Genomic DNA, 23,418 nt, shown 5'->3' with positions numbered 1-23,418 from the left:
ATGCAACACTGTAAGAAAAGGGATCTATTTTTTCTTATACAGTATACATATATGTGTGTGTGTGTGTGTGTGAATGTGTGTGTGTGCGTGTGTTCCTGACAATAGTTTGGTAGACATCAACCCACAAAATGCACTAATGTAAACTTGTGGTGTGTCATCACAGGTTGCTAATTGCTATTTTTGTAACTTTATTTATAGTTAGATTTTAAGGGAAAATGAAGATAAAACAATATTAAAATGGAAATGTACATTGACCAACTTTTTATTTGTATATTTTTACAGTCAGACAAAATGTGGAACTGGTAAAAATAGAAATTCTGTTACAACATATTTATCTATGAAACAACTTTACATTGTCACAAAAATGAACCCAGAGAGAGCCCAACTTTAAGCTTCAGGTGTGCATAAAATTCCAGGCTTGCATAAAAATCACTGTCCCACTCTTTCCTTTCTCTGTTGTTCTCTCGCACTCTGTTGACCTTCCCGCAGTATCTTTACAGGTAGCTGTAAATCACACCTCCTGCAGAAGAATCACTCTGAACCAAAACTTTTTTTTCTTTTTTTTTTTACATTTCTGTTGTTACTACAAATATCAAGTACTTGGAAGAGTTTAATTTCCACTCTCAATGAACAAAAAGAGCATTAAATAAACAGTCATTTACAGTATTTATAAAAACAAAACAGTTTTCACACAGATTAACAATCCAGTAAACAAAATAGGTATTCTCTAGATCTCTCCAGAATCCACAAGTTGATGGCTTATTATCAAATGCATAGACTACTTCTCTAAGGGAGATTAGTACACTGAGTCAGAACTAAAATATAAACGTACTAAACATATCTTCAAGCTGATAACACATTAAAATAAACTTCGAATGAGGTGATTTGTAATAAGCTAGAAAAAAAAAGTCATTAGCTTGTCTGGCAGCAGTAAGTCAGGGCCACATCAGTAGAAATTCTTGCTACAGTTTCTACGTCTTAATATTCCAGCAAAAATTTGCTCAAGCACAACTTGAGATGAGTGTACACTATTACACGATCCGTCTGATGGGAAAAAGAAAACACTGGACATTTCTTTCATTGGAAACTTGACAGTCTGTCTAAAGAGATGCAATAAATAAATAAATAGGAAGATTGATCAATTCTGGACTTAAATTTTGTCAATAGATGGATGAATTTGCCTTGAGTACATTTTCAGTGATATGGTGCAACTCCTTTTATTCAACTCATATGTCCAACTTAAAACTGTTAAAAAATGTTAAGGGTTTATGCTGCCTATATGTTGGTCATTTACCTATGTAAACTACACTTGATCATCTCCAATTCAGATTCTTGCTGGAAAACACTAACTTATACCCTGGTGTTGCCCTTGTGAACTATTGTGTGTAAGGAGTATTATAAGAATAATGATCAAGACCTGTCTTGGTCAACTGGTACCCATTAACTTTTAAAATACTGAACGCAATAACTCAGTTCCAAGCATATTGCTCTTGTTGAAATATACTTATAATTGACTCTTTAGGTACCCAGATCTTAAGAAATACAATCTTGTAGTATTTGGCTAGCAAACAATAACTGCAATCCTTCTTTAATTAAATAAAACAAATCACTGGCTGCCTTATGTCAAGGTTGGCAGTTGAATGTGCTTGTGTTTACATCATTTTGATGAGGAGCACAGGTGGTGACGTGTTTTAAATAAGTAAAGGATAATAATCATTTAATGAGCTACCCTTTTGCTGTGAATAGGTCACTTTGAGGACACTGGTAGTGTCATTTCTTACTCTCAGTATGAGGATCACTTTCTGGAAAATGTATTGCAAGGTTCATATGTGACTGCAATCTCAGTAACTTTAAGGAAAATATTTGAGCAGCTCTTTTTGTTGTAGTAAATCCACTTTTTTGTGACAGTGGGCTGAAGAACTTTAAGATTGCAACATCTAGTGTCAGAATAAAAGTGCATCCTTTTTTTCTAAATGTGTGTAGGACGATGAGCTTATACTGCTAAAGCCTGGATTCTTGTCAGACTAAGCTCTGATTAAACCACCCTTGCCGGTCTTACAGGAGAATCATGACTTTGTTTGAGAACTGTGAAAGATAGTGAAGCTGGAATTGCACTGTAACTAATAGTAAGAAACTGAGACAAAGCACTGCAGTTGACTCTTGGAAATATTCACATGACAATTGTGAACTCTTAGACCAAATTAAAAAATGACAGATTTAATGCTGGAGTGCACCACTGCATGTTGTGAATGTTCAAGCAGAAATATAGTGCCTGCCCTAAACTCAAAACCAAAACAGAACACTTAATGAGCTTGTGAGCTGCATAAAAAAAAAACAGCAACAGACATAGTGAGAGAAAAGTAAAACGTTCTGATCAAAGCCTTCGTCTTGTGTCATCAATAGACCTTTTTTTGTTCTTATTGTTCGCCAGATCTCACCTGCATGGGCACATGTATGTCTTCAACCAAGACAATGTTCTCTTTCTCCATTCAAAAGTAGATCCACATCTTATTCCCACTCCAGCTGTGGCTCCCTTCCTTGCATTCATTTTTACAATAAATTCAAACTACCTCATGTCAATAAAACAGAACTCCCTGTGTTTTGGAATCTAACACACCTACACTCTTAACAAACAAAAAGCATGCATGACACTTCAAATTAAACAACTGTATTATAAAATAAGAGTCCACTTCATTGTTTTGCATATATTGTGCATTACCCAGTGTGCCTCTGTCCTTTTAGGAGTTATGGCTGATTTTCTTCAAAGAACAGCAAGATTGTGCAGACTGAAGGATTACAGGAATGCTACAGATCTTCATGTTCCTTTATGAAGAGACCCTGAAGAGGAAGATGAGTGGCTGGTAACCTGCGGGAGACAAGTAAGAGGCACACCAGTTAGATTTTATCCAACAATACTGAAAGGAAGGTGTGTGTTAAAAGAATCTCTCAGCAAAATCACAATACATGCAATACAATTCTTCAGACAATTTATGATACAGTTTTATTTTTTCTAAGCAGTTATGGTGGTGGTGGTGGTGGTGGTATTTTTTATCCTCTCAAACCATATCTTGTCAGTCTCAAGCATCCATTATTGGTCAGTGTCCAGATTCTGGATGCACAATGTGTGTCTATGCCACTATAATTCAATGTTCTTTGAATGTCTTTGGTGCAATGTTGTTCTTTGCAGGTCCTGTCATGTTATATTTTTAAATCTATAACAAAAACAACTGTATTGGTTTCCCTAAAGGGTCTCTCTAATGTAAAGTTGCACATATAGTTGGTGCAACCTGTGCCATCTTAAAAAAAAAAAGAGTTTTAAACACAAAAAAAATGCCAAGCTAACACAATAGAAATATATTTCATTTGTTTTTAATCCATAATAGAATATATAATGTCCAGTAATACTATTTCATCCTCCACAGTGTAATCCATATTATCTGATTTACAACTCCTCACCCCTGCAGACTGAGAGTCCATCTTTGGTGTTTAAGAAGTTGCCCACATATTACTCGAGGGGAAAAGAGGAGAAAGCAAGAACAGTTGTAGGTAGCATCAGGGTAAGCCTGACTGGCAGGCTGATGACACACCGTATGGAGATGCTGAGTGAGTTTTACCCTGAGGGGGACAAAAATGTTTTTTTTTTGTATGTGTTTGTCTCATCCTGTCAGCCTCTCTTTCCAAAATGAGAAGGAAGAGATAGCCAGATTGCGGAAGTCGACAGTCAGGTTGTGAAAGTCAAAAGCCATGCACGCAATTGCATGAAGATAAGCAGACAAGCAGAAATGGCAGACTTTAAGGCTGTTCTTGATTCTAGAAAGTTAACTGGGGGGAAAAGTCTGCAATCAACGGACTTATGCATTTTAGTTTATCTGCAAATCAGGAAAATTCTCTGTTGTAAGCAAAGGCATTTTCTGGCACTAACTGACCTTAATTCACAGATGATAAATGTTAAAGGTGACATATCATGCAAAATCGACTTTTTAATGGATCTCTGCCTGAAATATGTTTCCCTGGCATGTCTACAAACCCCCCGAGAATGAAAAAAATCCATTCTGCCCCTGTTTTGATTTCTCCACCTTTCTGTAAATGTGTGTGAAACGAGCCGTTTCAGACTTCTGTTTTTGTTACGTCACAACAATATCTGGTCTGTCACGGAGTCAGAGCTCGGAGCTTGTTCAGCCCATAGACTGTATAAAATACAAGGGAGAGGTTCCGATGGCTGATGGTGAGGCTTTCAGCTGTGTGTCTGCCCCCTGGTGGCTGGCTGCAGTATATGTCAAAAAATCTGTCTCCCCCATTCATTTGAATGGGGGAGCAGTCAAACTTTAAAAAATAAATACACGTCGTACGAATGTTTCTCACATCTGTATGCTGTGGTGATATGTAGTTAGTATTTGAGTGTTTTGTGTTCAAGGCCTCTTTTTCCTGAAAAGTTTCTTTTTCGTTAGTTATTAGAGTTTAAAAAACGGGGTTTTACTTCCGGGTTTCCTTTGATTCACAGCCGCCGTAGAGGGAAACTTCAAAGGACACACAGCGTCTTGGGACGTTACGCTGTAGGGCGGAGCTTATTAAAGTGGCTTCACAGTCTCTGGCTGCACAATGGCGGTGCCCAGGAGGAGGATTTTTTGGCTTCAGAACCGTACAACGGGAAGAGGCGGAGCAACGCTGTCCATTTTTATTTAATTATTCCCAGAATTTTATTTATTTTCCCTGCACACATGTTTGCTATCAAGGAGCTTAGGAGGGAGGCATGCTAGTTGTAGGCTGTCTTAATAAACACAAAGGTCGGTTTTACTCCCCACGTCTGCAGATTTGAAGATCTAGTGGATGATTTTTATTTGTCATGGAAAAATGCTAGCGCTAGTTAGCATAGCCACATAGCTACATGTCGTAGCTGTAGCTGTAGCTGTAGCTGTCTACCAAGACACATGTCGACATACTGACAAATAAAACAAGAAACACAAAATCTGTGACCAATCCTTCAGAAAGGTCCTGCTGCCTTTCTGGTAGAGGTCGGTTTTACTCCTCACGTCTGCAGATTTGAAGATCTAGTGGATGATTTTTATTTATCATGGATAAGTGCTAGCTCTAGTTAGCATAGCCACATAGCTACATGTTAGTAGCTGTGTACCAAGACACACGTCTACATACTGATAAACAAAATAAGAAGAAACACTAAATCTGTGACCAATCGTTCAGAAAGGTCCTGCTGCAGGCGCCTCTCCGTCAGGATCAGATTCTGGATCAGATTCAGAAGGTTGAAGTAACACGATCTGTGAGCAGCAGTGTATATTCAGTCAACATGTAAACATTAGATCAACGTGCTGGAGAGCCGAAGGCACATCCACTTCCTGAGGGGGCGTGGTCAGAGGGAAAACAGACTGTTCTGAGGAGGGCTGAAGAAGAGGGCTTTTCAGGCATGCCAAAATCTGATTTCAAAGTGTTTTTTTGAGCATAAACTTTAAAGACATGTTTTGGGGACCTCTTAGACCAATATATATTGATGAAAAAAGCGTGATATGTCATCTTTAATGTGTAATACTTTATTATGAAGATTTAAGTTTGGTAGACCTCCAAGATCCTGAGGGGTATACTATGAAGCCGGATTTGCGGTCATCGAGGTAACTTCAGGGTTAACTCTGGATTTTCAGTACTACGAAGGTGGTCTACTCCTTACCAGGGTAGATAACCATGGTTACTCATGCTGAACTCCTAACCTGCTCAGGAGCAGGTTATGCTCAGGATCAGAGATCAGCTTGGAGTAAACTCCGCCCACTGACCAATCAGCTCGCTCGATCACGGAGCTCTGTGAGCTGATCGCGAGGGGAGGGGGGAGAAATGCGGTCAAGCCCGCAGTGGAGAAGAGAAGGGCAGGATACTTTGTCTACCTGTATGATTTTATATATAAAACGCTGATGACAGTTATCATGACGGGGCCTCTCATGTTTGAATCGCTATATATCAGTTCAGTCATTGCTGGACATATTAATTTGTTTGCATTATATTATGATTACATTATTTAGCAGACATTTTCATTGCATTTATACTGTTGTGTTTTTATTGAACATATCTAATCGTTTTGCTTTGAGGTGCTTTAGTTTCTTTTGTCATCCTTGCAGATCACTATAAAGTGAATGTATTTGTTGGAAAGTTGGTGGATTAATTAAAAACACTTTATATCCATCTTATCAAAACATTAGAAGGAATGTGTGTATATAACGAGAAAAACATACTTGTTTGGAAGCTTCAGATGTGGAGTGGACTTCTTTGCCATAACTTCCATTTAACTGCAACATTGCTGTAAAGCGAAAGTAAAAGAGACATTTTTTAACCTCAATTCCTGTGAGAAGTTTCATAGTCAAGTCACACATCTTAAGTTTACCAGTCAGACAAAATCAGAGGTCAGGATTTGCTCCATTTAATTTTTAACTGAACTTTAGTCTCCATCTAAAAAAAATGAGGCTACTGTTATTAATCTGCACATTTACATTACAGTAAACTTAACACAAATCAAATCTTCTCCTACCTTGTGGATCAATTCTGGGGCCCACAAACCCCCAGTGTTGGTAAAGAGCAGCCAGATCTTGGGGACTGTAGTTTTTTAGGAGACTCAAAATATCAATGTCCATTGGCATTTCTCCTGCTGCTTCATTCTTTCCCTGAGCAAATTGGAGTGGTTCTAAATATGCCTTGTGACCCCACATGTTCATCGCAGCCCACAGATCAGGACCCTTGGGACCTGAAGAAGAGTCACATGACTGCCTGCGAGGATGGTGTCTGTCTGGGGTGTTAGAGGAAGTCCCGCCATGATTTCTGGCCAACATAAAACCCAAACCCTCCTGTGGAAAGCTTGCTTCCACTGCAGCTCTGTGGGCTCTGTATTTGGGTTTACTGGTAGACTGAAAACTGGGGGTACTCTTGCTGTGAACAGTACTGCTCGATGACGTAGGTCGGGCACTTTTACTTCCCCCTTCCACTGCCTGGTTATGTTCTCCTGATTTCTTTTGCGGTAGGAGTTTGGTCCTCCCACTTGATTGCGTCCCATCTGAAGACCGAGAATCCTTCACCTTGGACTTTGGGACACCTGCCTGGGTCTTGGGACCTGAATGTTTGCTGCTGCTCTGAGTTGCGACACCTGGAGGTTGTGTGCGCTGAGTTCTTGGAGCAGGTAAAGTAGGGCAGTCCTTGCCTTCAAGGAATGGCGGAGGTCCTGTACGTCTCCAGGGGGTTGCACCCGCCTTTGAACTCTTTGGGCTGTTAGTGCAGGGTGCCCACTTGGGTGCCATGGGGCTGCTACCATCCACCTTATGTGCAATCCGCTGATGGATCCATAGCACCTCTAGGTAGGTGCTGGTGTGGGAGCAGTATGGGCACTGATGTCTCAACAGGCCCTCTTTCTGTAGCGTTTGATTAATAGTGCTTTCTCCTTCATTTATGGGTGATGAAGACAGATTAAGGAGACTTCCAGCATTAGTAGTAGTTTGTCCCTGACCTTTGACCTCAGTGCCATTTGACTTTTCTGTTTTATTGTCCTGAATAGGTGGGCATGTATAAGGATTCCAGTATGGCTGACTGAGCAACGCGCTCCTGTTTCTGAGGTAGTCCATGTATCTTGAGGGTTTGGAACCACTTTGGTTAAAGTTGTCCAAAATAGTGCTGTGTTTGCTGTAAGGAGCAAGGAAGTCCTGGTGCTGCCGGAGGTGAGACCTGAGTAGTGAGGCATCGAAACAGTGGAAATCACAGTGCTCACAGAAGTAGGGTTTTCTATCTGTAAATAAGCACAAAAGAGACAATGTAAAAGACATGCACAGAATTGAACTGTTGTGTCACTATATTTTAATGATAAAACACCAAAGAGGTCGGTGGGGTACACAAACAGGTATCCTTCCTTCCATGCAGCATTTCTAAATCTAGTATAGAAGAGGTGTAACACATGTTTCCTGGGACAAAAGCAGGATCATTACTATCCAGACAAGGTCATCTTTATCAGGTTCAAAGACGCCAAATTAGATTTTTCACAACTCAATGGCAACTACTCTGTCTGTACTCTCTCTAATGATCAAAGTGTGCAATGAGGGCACATTAGAAGATTCTGCTAAGTTTTTGAGCCTTTCATTCAACCAAAACTGTTATTTCAAATGTTTCATTTAGAAATCATAGGGGCACTGGTGGCCTAGCAGTCTATGCGCCCCCATACAGGGGGCTACAGTCCTTCTCGCAGATGCCACCAGTTCTACTCCTGACCGCGACCATTTACTGCATGTCTCCCCTGCTCTCAACACCCCACATTTCCTGTCTCTCTACAGCTATCCTATCAATAAAGTCAAAAAATATAACTTAAAAAAAAAAGAAATCATAGCCAACAAAATAATGTAATAAAACACTCTAGGTCCATACAAAAAATCCCTGGTGCTTTGATAAGGATACCTTAGATATGCCTCCTGTAAAAAAATCAGTATAGATGCTGTAACAATAGAATAAACTCACTAGAGGTCTCCCTTTTCCACATTCTAATTTTACATTTTAGGTGCTCTATGCAGCCAATTCCTGGTTGTTGCAGTGCTTAATGTCCACACTGGAGGCCTGGACTTACATTAAAATATGATATCAGAGAGAGACTTTTGTTCCGTCTATGTTTAAGCAAGCACTTTTCATCACAAATAGTTGAAGTCAGCATGTCCACTAACATAACATCTGATGTCTCAATGTAAGCAAAAATTGGTCTAATACAAATTAACTTGATTCCCCGTATCATCCTCTTCTCTATACTGTTGAGAATATCATGGTGCAGTATGCATGACTTACCCTCCTGGTCTTGGCTCCTGATGTTGTTTGTCTTTTTCACTGTGAAGTGAACATCTTTGACTTTCTTATTTTGTAGTGCCTCATAAAACGCATGACCCAGTCCGTTCAACAGGATACGATCCTTCTGGCAAATCCTCTTGTCTCCTCCTTTTGCGTGTGCCGGGCCGTTCAATGTCTGATCGAGGACTGTATCTCCCTTTATCTTCTTAATTTTGGAGCTAGGGACGTCAATTTGCTTCCTCTTCTTCTCTTGCTTCAGGGGTATGTACTCACCCTTTTCTGTGTCATATGCCACCTCAGCATCTGCGAGCCTTTCCTCCCATCCGAGACATTTCTCTGTGACCTCCGCCAGTCGTCCCTTAGTGGCTAGCTGCCATGCTTGGTAGCTACAAATTGGATCCAGCTCTGGAATTCGCCTGCATAAACTACTTTCCTCGGAAGTTACTTGTTGTCCAACACATGTGAGGTTCAAGCTTTCTAAAAAATGCTTCTTAGCGTCAAGTTTCTCAGAGGTGTCAACATCTTCCTGTGCTGGATTTGGTGTCTGAGTGCGGCTGTGGTTCAGCTTGTGAAGCTTTTCGTGAATTCTCAATGTCTTGCGGTCTGAGAAGAAGTTACCACAGCCAGCACATAGCTCATAGAGGCACTCTTCGTTTATGAGTGATGCTGGGTCTTGAGGAACTCCATTCATAGTGGCAGGTTGGTCATTGTTCTTACCACCTTTCAGCTGAGCTTTGACTCGGTGAATGCGCATATGACTTTGAAGGAACCACGCTTGGCGGAAACGACGACCACAAATCCTGCAACCATGATCCTGAGAGCTGCGGTGCCTCTTCATGTGGGATTTCAAGAGTAGTACCTGAGGAAACACTTGGCCACAAATGGTGCAGGAACAAGACTCCCCATCGGCCCCAGCACTTTCTTTACCCTTCACTTTTTTCTTTGTTTCTCTCTTCTTTACCTTCCCATTGACTTTATGAGCTTTGGCAGTTGTGCAGACAATTTCAGGAGGGTCTGGGATCTCTGTGTTGTTTTTGGGCTCTTGTTCCATTTTGCCTTCCTTGTCACTGAGGTTCTGGCTGAACAGGCCCAGTTTGTGGCTTCGAATGTGGGCCTTCAGACTGCCTTTCTGGGCCGTCCTATGCTCACAGTACGGACACTTGTATGGCTTCTCCCGGGTGTGTCTTCTCATATGCTGGGACAAAGAACTGAGAAGTGGAAAGCTGCGGCCACACACCCCACAGGTGTGGCCAGAAGTCACATCTTCCTCTGTTTCTGTCTTTATAGTAGCTGTGGGTTTTTGTGAGGCATCCTCCTTCTCTTCTGTCCCCATTACTTTTCTTGGAGCACAATTATGTCAAAAAAAAAAACTCAGCTGTGAAATAACTTATCTGTATATGCAAATGTATCTTCCAAAAGCTAGCAAATTCTCAGAATTGGAATCAAAAACTTGAAAAACATAACAGCTTTGGTGTCCATCCAGGATTTTGAAGAAACTGTCTTCATCCAGTCACTCAGTGTTTTGGCAAGACCTGAAACAGGAAAATAAAATCAACATCTGCTTTGTGATAATGACACAGCTTTGACATCACAAAAGTTGAGACAAATTATGATTATTATTATTATTACTACAAAATCATTCTTTTTTTTTTCAAATCAAATAATATGTCTTTTTTTCCACATCCAAGACACATACTGTGTGAGAAGTGAGATAAGATTAAAGCAGAGAGGATACACTTTACTTCCCCCAAAATATATACCAAAAAAACACGAGAAGGCGTATAAAACAAAGAAACCAATAATACTAATGGCTATGATGAAACCGCAAAAACTTGTTCAAAACTTAAGTAGACTTTGAAGCAACTTTGCACAACTTAAAAACAGTTGTCAAACTGGGGATGAGAGCAATAAGAGTTGATTTCTTAGTCATTGCAGGGCTACCACACATCTATACTAAAAAAAGGATTTATCACATTTCTCTTCTATTTGTTTTATTTTATTTCATTTTACTTATTATTTGTAAAGCACTATGTAACCATGTTTTGAAAAGTGCTATCTAAATGAAATGTATTATTATTATTATTATTATTATTACACTAAGGGTACACACTACAGTTTACCCATACTTAAAGACTTCTAAACCTTGAAAAATGAACTTGCTTTAAATTTAACAGAGGTGAATGATGATCTTTTGTTGGCTTAAAACCACACATTCTAAACAGACATATAAGATATAGACATATGTGATATAGAAAATATATAATTTCTTTGTTGTATTTCATTAACATTTAGGTGAATAAGCAGAAAAAAAGCTGAAGTTGCTCAAATGTTAAGTAGCCTCACTCACTTTGTATAAAAACGACAAACCATGCTTTTAGGGAAAAAGCCCTCTGAGACAATTTGCCTTGCACAGATTTTGGAGTAACCTTTGTCCCTTGGTGGATGAGCGACGCCTGTCTGTGCATATTAGAGCGTGGCCCAGTGTCTCAACATGCGTGTGCGTGTCTGCCCTTTGGTTTCCTATGCCTAAATTGAGTGTGTGAGGTGGAGCATGAAGAGATGTATTCATTCCTGGCTGACCAGGATGAACCCTGAGGGGCGGCCCACTCTAATTTACGATCAATAATCCATTATCAACAAACTTCATTTTTAGAAGCTAACAGACCAGCCACACAGACATATCCCTGATTCAGTGCTGACATAAGATTACGGTTTTAAGTAAAATAAAACTACAATGCTTTGTCACTAAACATTTCAGTTAACATAGTGGTAGAATGTGAATTATCTCAGCAGCCAGGGAGATAACTATGATATAAAGGACTGTAAGACTCTAATGGTTCTATACCATCTGATAATAAACAGACAAATCTGAAATATATAGAACAAGTCTTTGTACGCTACATGAATAGAGTACATAGCACAGACACAGTGTGATGTGAGGAAATATGTTCCCCAGGCCAACATGGCTATGTGTTAGACTGTTAACAGTGAAAGAAAGTAGTCTGTGGTGAATAGCCAGGCAGGCAGTCAAAAGAAAAACCTGCTATTGTGTCGACCGCACCAGAACTGTCACATCGCCTCATGTCTGGCCCTCCACCCCTCATTGGGGGGTCGAGGGAGGTATTGTTAAAGCAAAGAGGCCTAGGCCCACACGTCACTGTCTTCTAATACATGTCTGGGTGGAGAAGCAGGACAAAAGACTACTCCAGTTTGTCCTCTCAGTGAGGAAACACACACACACATTAGGGCCAGAAAAAGTGCTGACTTTAGCATGATTTCAGGGGATGAGGCCATCTAAATATCTGTTTCTGCATCCATGGTCGCATCTGTCTGTATGCATGTATGCTTGCTTGCCTGCCTGCATGTGGTCATGTGTGCTGATCCGCTCATGCTGGAGTGGGTGTGGAATCTGGAATCTGGGAGGAGTCTAGGAGTTTTTTTTCTGGACATAGCAGGTGTTTGAAAGGCAGACGCCGTCAGATTAGTGCATGGGCAATGTGGCCCACTATCTCCAAGAGAGGGGGAGGATGCGCAGGAGAAACTAGAGGGTGGCAATTATGAGGTTAAGGTTAAGGTGAATGTAATACGTTAACACAATAGGGATAAAGTCAGAGAGCTCAGGGCAACAGATTGGAATAAACGGGCCATCAGTGTGGAGTTAGGCACTTCTACAGTATGAGCTTAGTCTTTGTTTAAGCAGCCTGTATGCTTTATGTGTGCTGTATTTGTTCATGTGCAATATCCTACTTTTGTGCAGATAACACTAAGTATGTGCTAACCTCCCAGTATTTCCTACACATAGCCAATTCCTGACTAGGACACCAAAATGCATCTGTCCATTTATTTAACTTTTTCAGCACATTTCTTTTTCATTTAAATTAGATTGCCATCAGCCATTAATGATCGTAAAGACAATCTCTCATCTCCTATCTTGTGAAGGTAACAGAGAGAATGAGAGACATACTGTTTAATACATGATGCATTTAACATTTGTTTCTGTTAGTTGATCTTTTAGCCATTTTCATTTCCTCCTATGCGTTTTACGAGTGTTGCTTTACGGAAGTCGCTATTGTGTCCTTTCAAAATAAAAGTATGTTTGTCAGCATAACAGGAAATAAAATAGGATAGGCATAATGCAGTGAAAAGGGGGGGAAAAACAACACAAATTATGTGTTTTTAGAGGCAATATCTTCTTTAAAGATCTAATTTAAACTAGGTTACTTTGACCCTTAAATAATTGTTTAAAGGTTATATCATGAACCTAGCATTGTGAGTCATATCATGTCATGACTAGAGTGTATCCTCACATCACTATTAAGCCAGATGTTTGTTTGTTGCATTTCCATCAACAAAATTGACCTCATATAGTTATTTGAATCATCCTGTTTGTCCCCCTGGTCTTTGTTTGTCTATATTTTCCGCCTCCTCTGCTTTCATGATCACATTATTAAAAGCCCTTTGGAGGATCTGTAAAGTAATGCAGATAGCCAAACATGTTGCTTCAGGGCTTAACTCATTCCTTTTAGAATCCCTCGCTCTCTTTTTCTCTCTCTTTTCTTTAGCAGATGAATAGGCATGTCCAGTCAGCTGTCCTCGCATTGATTCATCCTGACGTCCCAACCAGCTCAGCACAAACTCCCTATGGTCAGGGCACTGATGCTGAGTGCTGTGATGTGTGTGTGTGCATGTGTACTTGCATGAAAATAACCCACTGTCAGTGTGTCGTGTGTGTGTATGTGCACTGCCTGCGTGCTGGGTTGCTGCACTGAAACTGTGGGTGTAAATTCCTGCCAGAATCTGGAAATAGAATTTTCCCTGGATTCACTTTGCAGGATACTCCAGCATCCATCAAACAAAAACACCTCAAGCACCTTTTTTTAAATGCATTCAAAATCCACTACAGCCTGTCTCTGCAAAAATCTGAAACTGTTAAAGCTAGTGCATGTACACCTTAATGTTTGTGCATGCACACATGCCTTTGAGTGTATGTGTGTAAGCTGAAGTCATCCAAATATTCTCAACAACCAGCAGCCAGCCTGTGCCAACATACCCCTGACTGGAGATAGCATGTGACTGTCCTTATGCTAGTGTTCAGAGCCATAGTCACTCTCTAAGCCTCAGCTCCCATCTACTGTTATGTGTCCAATAATCCTGTCTGTTTCCAATCACTGCAAATACATAGCACAAAAATCAAATCACTGGGTTAGGATTTTCTTTCAGCATTAAGACAGATATTAAAAATGCTTAAAAAATATCAAGATCATGTTAGCTATGTTATCCAAATAAAACTACACGATTTAGGATATATAAAAAACATTAAATAGGCTTCAAATCACTCATATTATTCTAGACCAACATGTTGCTGGCATCAATTTGCAGCATGTAATATGAAGTTGTATTCCAACACTGTACACAGTGTGCAATCCTTTCTCTGCTTACTATACGTTGTACTAGAATTCAATCCCATACTCGCTCTAGGCTGTAGTGGATATAGCTGTCTATTACAATGACAATCATGCTGATGTCAGAGTTTCCAACCATGACCTTTCAAATTTAAAGATATGTTGCGCCAAATTATACTTTTTAAAATTTACACATTTAACTGTCTAATGTCAACTATTACTGCCTGTAAAAAGCTCTTATTCTTTATTTTTCACTACTGCAAATTAGACAAATTATTTTCATAAAATAAAGCTAAATCTCCAGCACAGGAGAAAACAGGTGTCTTATCTCTTAACTTGCTTTGAGGCGAGTGGGCAGAAAATGAATTCACTGCTGATTCACTGCTGATGCATTTGAGGATGACTCCTTCCAGATGTAAGGGAGCTGACACGCACTCCCAGGTACTTGCATGATCGGACATGTTTAATAGTCATCAAACATGAGTTACCATGCTCAACATTTGGTTCTGATGCTGCAAGCTCAAATTTAAGGTGAACAGAAATAACTAGAAGATAACTACTAGATTTCTAGTTGAGTTATTTTGTGATGTTGATCCATCCTGTGTATTTGTCTTCTCCATTACTAACAAAATAAATGGACAACATAAAACAAATTACCTTCCATATTTTGCCAAACTCTGTGGGCAAGTTATTTATTTATCCAGAGCCAAAATGCATCTCAAAGTTTTATTTGATGTATTTTTTTTAATATTGTTTTTCATTCACTCACTGCCTTTTCGCGTCTCTTTCCAGGTCAAGATTTTTCAATGCTCGGGATCCTGATTTAGCTGAGTTGGTGGAGCATAGTGCCCCATATACAGAAGCTATAGCCCTTGAGAAATACTCTAAGAACTCTTGATGCACATAGCAAATAAATATTACATTTTTAAACTTCAAATTTAGCAGGCAGCTCTTTTCATAGAACAAATACCCTTTTGAAGAAGGAGCAATCTGAAATCCATCACAAGAATTAAATCCTACAAGATGTAGATATGGATGATATGCAGAGCAGCATGCAGTTAAGAATGCGGTTCAGCAGAACTGTGGTGACCTATTGGTAGTAATGGTGGGAAATACATCATTATCAAATCCAGGACATTATGTAAGTAAACTCAAGTAAGTACATCATTTCCTCATTCAATGCAAATGGGCTGCACAAAATGTCTGCGGCATATCACTCAAATAACAAAGGTTATAGTGCTCTCACAGCACCCCTGTTCCCATAGAACAACTATGTTCAAGCAAAATACAGCAACAGAAAGAGAGGATTAAAGTGACATCACAACCAAAATACATTGGACTATCCATCTGGTGCCACCCTGTGCTGTTCAGATCCAAGGTTTAATGAGGAAGGCTATTTATTGACAAGAACCTGGCAATATGATATGTATCACAATGAAGGGGTAAAAGTTCAATACATTGTGTTTTATTACATATACTGTAAGCAAGGTGATATATATAATTTATATATTTTAGTCACTGCCATAGAATTACTATTTGTCTTGGATGAATTGAAAACCAATTGTTTATTTAGGAAACAATATAGTATCATGAAACATCCTGACATGCAAGTGAATCTATACTTCCTTGCATCCCTAACATGGTTTGACTGGTATGCTATTGCTAACATATCTTAACACATTCTTGTAAAAACGTATAACCTGGGCGCAAGTCCAAGATAGTATTCAAGACCAACACTGTTCCTAGAGTGACTTAATTTTATGAAAGACAGGGAAGAAGCTGCAGCACTGTGGGCGAACAGCCTAATGTACCTAAGAGATTAGACAGCTATGAGCTCAACAGTCACAAGCAGAGACAAACTTACGCCCGATTGTGCCCATCCCCCTCCTTTTCCTACTCTCCACTTGGTTACACAACATATACAGGGATTACTCTTCGTAGCATGAGATGAGCTGCTTGATGAGTGGCCTTTTATCATGGATGCCCCTTAGTACTGTGAGGCACATGCAGGGAAGGGGCACTGACAGACATGAAATATTCTTGGCTTGGATTTCACCTATTGCTGAAGTAACATGATGTCTCCTGCAAACCCTAATGCAGTCAACTAGACAACACCACCAACAAAACTAGAGATTTTAGATTTCTAGAGACATATTTAAATGACTCTGCAATCATGGATGCTAATTTGTTTTGTCTGTCAGGTCTGTAGATCTACTATGGGCCTATTCTTTTTTAAGTCTGGATTGGCTAGTATGGGAGACACTGGAGTATAATCTGCTAGCATTAACTTGCTCTCTAAAAAAAGCACTCTCGACAGGGATTAGATTATCATGGCAAGGTCAGCTCAGACTCGCTCTGCCTGCCTCCTTTTATGTCCCTCCATCACTCTGCTTACTGTCTTTCACTTGATCAGTTTTGCTGTTATCTTCCCAAGTACCTTTGCCAGGTGTACATTTTAACAGTAATTTGTTTTAGTTCCACTTTCATAAAAATCCCACTGTGAGTGCAAAAGAGAAAAAGCACAGGTTACAGATTTAATTAACGTGATGTCATTCGACAGTTTTCAGAGGTAAAGCCAAAGAAAACATTAACTAATAATATTTAACTGATCTGGAACAGACTCACATCGTTTCCTTTCTAGATACGATACGATTACTAGAAAGGATAAAGAAACGGTCTCGCTCATATGGTGGGCCTGGAACATGAAACTTTGATGATCAAGCTTTATTTACTATCAAATGTATGTTCAGGATTAAAAGCCTTACTGTTTTTAAAGGGGCTTCAGTTATTAGTACTTCAGAGCTGTAAATGATGATGCATATGGCTGACAAATTAGTGAGTTTGGTCTTCAAATTGAAATACTAAAATTCGCTAAAGAAGATGCTAACATTTAAATGGAGCTTAGTTTATCTATTTGTTTAATTATTTGGCCGAAATGCAGTCTGACATAATTAATAATTCATTAACTTCATTATCACAGAGAGGTGAGTAGCCCACATGTATACATTAACTTACTTCCAAAAAGGCTTGAAAAGGACATTCATGCCCAAAAAGTATTTTTGGCAGATACAATATTATTGACAATTGAATTCCAATAAACCAATTAATTGATCTTGTATTTGTTCAATTGCACATCACAAAAAATACTAAACCAATTGAGCCCACGTATCAGATAACAATAAAAATAGCCTTATACACCTCCCTTCTTTTCAATCTAAGCCCGGTTGATCTTTAAATACTTAGCTCAGGATCAAAATATTTGTTGCACATCGTGTGCACCATTGTAATGAATCACTTGATTGTTTACATTTAACTTCTGTGTTTAGCACAAGTATGCAGTGTTGACTTTATCAACTTTTAAATGTAATACTCAATGTTCAAATTTAGAATAAGAAATTATCATTTATATAAACATACAGCAGAATCTCGAGAGCACAGCTGTTTACATGAGAATGGGGTTTCTCTTGTGTGATGTGTTGGTCTTTATTAATCCAACTTATCAAATTTCTCAAATGACAAAGACATTGTTGAATTGTAGTTCAGACTCAGGTGTGCAAGTCCCTTCCTCCTGCTATGATTAAGGTAAGGATTGAAGGGTAAGGCGATACCTGCTTAGCGATTTTACCCTGGAGCAAAAGAATGACAGCTGGCAGCAGGGTCTGGATTAGGTTTCCCATAGGGGTATTGCATCTTTAACACCACGGATCCTTTGGAGTAGAATGGGCCGATAGTAACCCGACTCCCTCAGACCCATCCAATCTCATCTCCCCCTGTCTCAGTGGGGCCGAGCAGAAGGGATCTGTGAATGCCTTACTCATCCCTCCCATCTTCCATCTGGACATTTTCCCGGTGATTGGAAACCAGTTTGTCCACTGTAGACATTTAGGATATTAATATTATACTAATAGATTGAAGTAATTCCTACAGTAAAGATTAGTTATTTTTCCCATTTGACGACCAATTGTAGAAATTCACTTAATATTATATTTTGACATTCAATAATGACTAAAACCAACTGCTGCAACTCATTTCCTGATTCTTCGTCAGATCTTCAAAATCACAAACAAGTTTTGTTTTGATGACAGACAGTCCAAAATGCACACAGGCATTGACATTGCATAGGGAAAAACATACTAAAATCGGAAATGCTGAAACCTACAACTTTTAGTTACTCATCATGTAATTGTTTAAGCTCTACTTTGACAATTACTTTCCCACTGTGTTATATAGAAACTATGCAAAGCCTCTTTCAAGAGCTTCCTTGTGTCTCTTAGCAGTTTGAGTTTTTCATTTTAGACTAAATGTCCAGTTAGATTGAACAACATGGCATGGAAGAAACAGTTAGTTATACTAACACACACACAGAATCCAGTATGTGGATCTGAAAGGAATCCTGTGGGAAGATGTAAACTCAGCCGGATCTAAACAGGTCACACTTGTCTAGAAGCACATCCATTTATTTCACAAAAAATATCACCCTGTGCAGTTACATTTTAGGGTGCTTGCTACTACAGTGCATGTAAAATATTAAGGGCCTGTGGCCACCAGTGGCTATTTTCTGTACAAAACCAATGCCAATTCTCATTGTCAGCTGCTTTTCAGTCACTGACAGTGCTCTCAGTTAAAGACAGTTCAACTATTGGAATCCTACCATTGTCACTTTTCCCTCACCAGCCAATGAAACTCATGAAGGGGGGGGGGGTCCAATATAAACTTTGTAAACAACAATGGTGAGGCTGAAACTAATCCTGGCAGTGACTGAAAACCATCATTCCTTTTGACCATACTTTGAACGGTTAATAGGATTTTAATGGAAAAAAGGCTACAGCAAGGAGAGATGATGTCACAACAGTGGGGATGTCAGATGAGTGTTTTTATATCAAGGTCATATCAATTTATGTTAGCGACAGTATGTTAGCTAATGATACCTAGTGCTGGGAAACACCTTTCATAACCTAGCAAGGCGGAGGAAATCGATGTAGCAGGCACAGCCAGCCCAAAAGAAGCTGTTGGTGGACACAGGCCTTAATTCCTGAACCTGCTTTGATGTCTTTTTGCAACTTTCATCTTGATTGTTGGTGTTTAAGAATGAACTGGAGACAACAAGAGCAAAACAGGCATAAAAGACCTGAGGTGAATAAAATAATAAGTAATTGAAAAGTTCAATACTTAGTAATTACAGGGAAAAATAATCATGTTCAGCCATGGTCACCACTTGTTTTAAGATGTAGCTTTGGAATTTGAATAGAAGTTCTGCTTTGACTTTTCGTAACGGGGAATACACAACTTTTTGGATGTGATACACTGACAACAGTTCCTTTACAATGCACCCACAGGAGCAGCATAAGGACTCTTATCCGTTTTGATGCATCGATTTCATTCTCTTTATAAACGTATCTCCTTCAAAAATGTCAAAAGTTTAAAAACTCAAAACTAAATTTTTTGTTGTCAGCTTTTCTATTCAGTTTCTTGTGAAAATTGTGAGTTTAACTTATTTTGATGAAATGCTTCAAAGCCAAACTGCAAACATTGATCCGTTTTTAAATATAACCCTAACCTTGACCCCATCTCAACTTTTCCATGTGATCTTTTTTTTCTAATTGGGATTTTTTTCACCGACCCAGATTGAAGAACCCAACATTTTGCAGCCCATTGTCACACAAGGGATCTATCTGCCTCTAAGTGGAGATGGCCTTACCCCTCACATCTTCCTGTCTGCTCTGTCTGCTCCCCTCCCCCCGTCCAGCAACAAGCCCCTGTCCAGACCCCAGTCTCCTGACCTAATCTGGATGATTAAATCATTTTTCTTTAGCTCAAATTTTGTCCCCCCGCTACTCTTGTCTGGTAGTCGTCGCACACCCTCCCATATTGATCGTCATACTGAGGAGATTACCCTAATAGCTGGGATTACCTCCCCACATGTTGGTTGGCCACATACACAGGGGGGGAGGGGGGGAGCATGGTGCATGTTGAGCATGATGTGCAAGTGTATGGATGCAGGGTGGGAGGACTGGAGGAGGAGGAAGAATTAGATAATCTGTGTTTGTTTATTGTGTTTGAGTGTTATAGCATGGTAGAGCCATAGCTTTTATCATAATGGACGGTCTTTGTGATGTATTGTAATTAAGAGTGTTCAGTTCATAAAACAGTCCTTAAATGTTTGCACCAATTATAAGTCAGGAGATAATAGCTTTTTATCAGCAGGGCAGACAAACAACACTCTGAAGACCTACTTGACACTAATGTTTTCTCAGGCTCATTAACTCTTTTCAGCCAGGAATTTGAAGACTAGTGGCATCACCTTGCAAAGATGTTTACATAAAATGAAATAGTTAAAGTACTGCTTGGCAGACACTTAATCGGCAAAATGTTTTTTTATGGTTGATTAAAAATGATTGGTTAGTTATCAAACAAAAATGATCCACATTCCAAGAGCATATTCAATATCAGGAGTGGCTGCTGTGCACGATACAACTGTTTTAGTTTACACTGTTGATTAGACAAATCAGTCATTATAAAGATATTAGCTGAAAATAATGGGGAATTAGAAAAAAAGAGGAAAATTACTGCTATTTTCTGACTATTACACCAATCAGACTTTACAATAAATCAACAGTTGAAAAAAAAAACGTTTGTTTGCAGCATAGCTGTTTACTAATAACCTCTTTACAGCCTTAAGCCTTGATAACAATAACTGAAACTGTCCAGCACTGTCCCATCCACATGTTTCACACCAGCTCCGGTGGGTACCTCTGATTTAATGGCTGCTGGCTGTGAGGTGTTTTAATAAACTATTTCCAACACGTGCAGGGGATAAAGTAGCTAAAATCAAGATGTTATACCCGTAGAGAGGCAGAAAGAGAAAAATAGAGAGACTGGAGGCCATTCAGACAGTGCAGAGAAAAGGAATTCCGTTAATCCGCCGCTGATCCGGTACAATGGCAGCCTTGTTGTCTGTCCCGTTTGCACTCACTTACCACAAGTTTGTGTGCGTAAACTGTGCACTGACAGCCGGCGTACAGCTGTGCCAGACCCGCATTCAAATTACATTTACTGCCCAAAAATAGTGATTATGATGATGATAACATAGGACGCTCGTGCCAGGAGACTTGTGTCAATTGCTCGTAGCAGTCGCTCCCACACACGACTTAGCCGAGTGTTTTACTACATCTGACATCCACATTACCGTTTAACTAACTACTCTTCGGTATTGTAGTCAACTTTCGCCCACACACACTCATAAAAAGAGCCACACACTTGTACAAACTGACTCAGCATCCCACTTCCTCTATCTTTTGTTAGTTCACCGTCATTTTAGCTTCACTCTTACCTCACAGGGGTGACCATTAGGCGGCAGGTCGCTCCTGAAGGAATCCCATCATCAACGATAACACCAAAACAAACAAAAAACTGTGGGGCTTTATTTAACTGATACACACTTGTCGTCTAATCCTTCAGCCGCGTGTTAATCTCTTTCTTCTCGGTTAAACTTCAGTGTCTCTCAATCACAGCGGTGCACCTGAACCGCAGTCCCGTCCTGCTCCTCCTCCTCCGCAGCGCAGCAGCAGCAGCAGCCGTCGTTGTTGGGGACATGAGTGACGCGAGAGATAACGTTATTAACGTTAATAACAAGGGCGAGTGATCTCTGCGACGCTGCCCCGTTCATCGCTACCGAGCAGAAAAAGAAGTGGCCAGTGGTGGGCGCGCTTGCGGAACATTTATCTTAGATTAACTGTAGTTTACTTGGGATTATGGGGCAGTGTACATACAAAGGTGAATGTAATCTAATAATAGCTTGTGGTTGATGATCTTTATGAGCATACAACGACGTTTAGCCTTCCAAAATGTATACGTTGATGAAGCTGCATTTGTTAGTTTAATAATGTAGGATAAAAACATGTTAGAAACTTCCATGGCTGTATGAAAATAGTAAAATAATTCATTGGGTTCTCCATTGTAAAGGCAAAATGTTCCACAATCTTGACCTTTCAAGCCAACTCTTTGTTTAAATAGGACTGTGTCCCCAGTTACATTCGAGGGCAACTAACTATGCTATGATAAAGGGTGGGATAGGGACAGCTCCATTTTCCCGTCACTGGATTATTATAATGTTTAGAAACACAAAGACCTATTTGAATACCTCATAAGAAAGGTCAGATTTAAAACAAAAATGTGAGAAAAAGTCTTATGTTAGCCATGTAAATCTAATTAGTAATGTGGTTTGCATTTCACCTTTTTGATAACAGAAGATGAGTAGGTTGTTGTTTTGAACATGCAAAATGAAACCAGGGGGAGTACTAATTGGGGCTTAATTTCAGCCAAAATCACAAGGCCGCAGGTGGTGCAGAAGAAAATATGAATGGTTCTGATATTCAAGACATAGTTTAATAAAGTTCAATTTTAGGAAATATGTTAGTGCAGAGGTTGATTATAATCCACACAGTGGACTGTAATTTAAGTCATGCAGTGTTAACTTAAGGTATTCAGAACACCTGAATAGCAGTCCTTGTGTTTTTGTACCTTGCATACTGTCTGTTCTCTTGAAATGCCTTTGGTCCAGTCAGATTATTTTGTCACAGTTATCTGTCAATCCAGTATTTCATCGAACATTTTGTGTTTTATTTATGATGGTCCATAAGCCCCCCTTATTCTCAAAACTTTTGCTTTTGAAATTTTTTTAGGATAAAATAAATCTCTTTTCTTGACAACACACTGAACCACAAAGGCTGGAAAGGCCTACAATTAGAATAATGACCTACTCATACTCAAACAATGTGAATGAAAAGTAAACTTAAGTGAGTTCTATTGCATTTTCAACAGGATATCTATATTTAATACATTTACCGTTCAAATATGTTTGAAGGTCTGGGTCTTGAGGTAGTTACAGATGGATTTAAAATAAACAAGGCATCATATTTAGAGCCTGAGTAAACGGTGCAGGCACCCTTTTGTATTCCTCAGGATTAGAATGATCTTATTCTGTGAAAGATCACTGACATAGTGGCTTTACCATACTAAGAAACACATCAAACTCGGCATGTGCCTCTAGCCTGGTAAAAAATATATAAATTTATGGTTGGTAAGTATGATGGCCCATTTTAAGGCTGTAGTTTGTAATGCTGTCAAACTGATCCTGTGTCATACTGAGAGGTCTTTGCAATAAATGTTAATTCTATTATTCTGAGGACATGATTAAACCCTGAGTCCTAAA

The 23,418-nt window shown here is 39.4% G+C and overlaps 1 protein-coding gene across 1 annotated transcript; it reads right to left on the bottom strand.

The window, feature by feature from the left end:
- Nucleotides 1-244: 244 nt before the first annotated feature.
- LOC117828080 (zinc finger protein 516-like) lies at nt 245-21,797 on the bottom strand. Its single transcript, XM_034705066.1, has 5 exons — nt 21,538-21,797; nt 8,806-10,337; nt 6,527-7,768; nt 6,234-6,298; nt 245-2,866 (listed from the first exon to the last, which is right to left on the bottom strand). The coding sequence occupies exons 2-5, from the start codon at nt 10,136-10,138 to the stop codon at nt 2,816-2,818; spliced, it is 2,691 nt and encodes an 896-aa protein (XP_034560957.1). The 5' UTR covers nt 10,139-10,337; nt 21,538-21,797; the 3' UTR covers nt 245-2,815.
- Between the last annotated feature and the right edge of the window lie 1,621 nt (nt 21,798-23,418).

This window comes from Notolabrus celidotus, chromosome 16 (assembly GCF_009762535.1).
Source record: "Notolabrus celidotus isolate fNotCel1 chromosome 16, fNotCel1.pri, whole genome shotgun sequence".
Lineage (NCBI taxonomy): Eukaryota > Metazoa > Chordata > Actinopteri > Labriformes > Labridae > Notolabrus > Notolabrus celidotus.
The sequence above is the reverse complement of the archived record's forward strand: the minus strand, read 5'-3'. Positions and strand labels throughout refer to the sequence as shown.

What these genes read in the sequence shown, in the direction of transcription:
- LOC117828080 (XM_034705066.1), bottom strand. Translation starts at nt 10,138, where the DNA reads ATGGGGACAGAAGAGAAGGAGGATGCCTCACAAAAACCCACAGCTACT. An exon ending in CAGGAGCCAAGACCAGGAGG is followed by an intron (nt 7,769 to 8,805) that starts GTAAGTCATGCA and finishes GCTTATTTACAG; the next exon opens with ATAGAAAACCCTACTTCTGT. An exon ending in CCCCAGAATTGATCCACAAG is followed by an intron (nt 6,299 to 6,526) that starts GTAGGAGAAGAT and finishes TTCGCTTTACAG; the next exon opens with CAATGTTGCAGTTAAATGGA.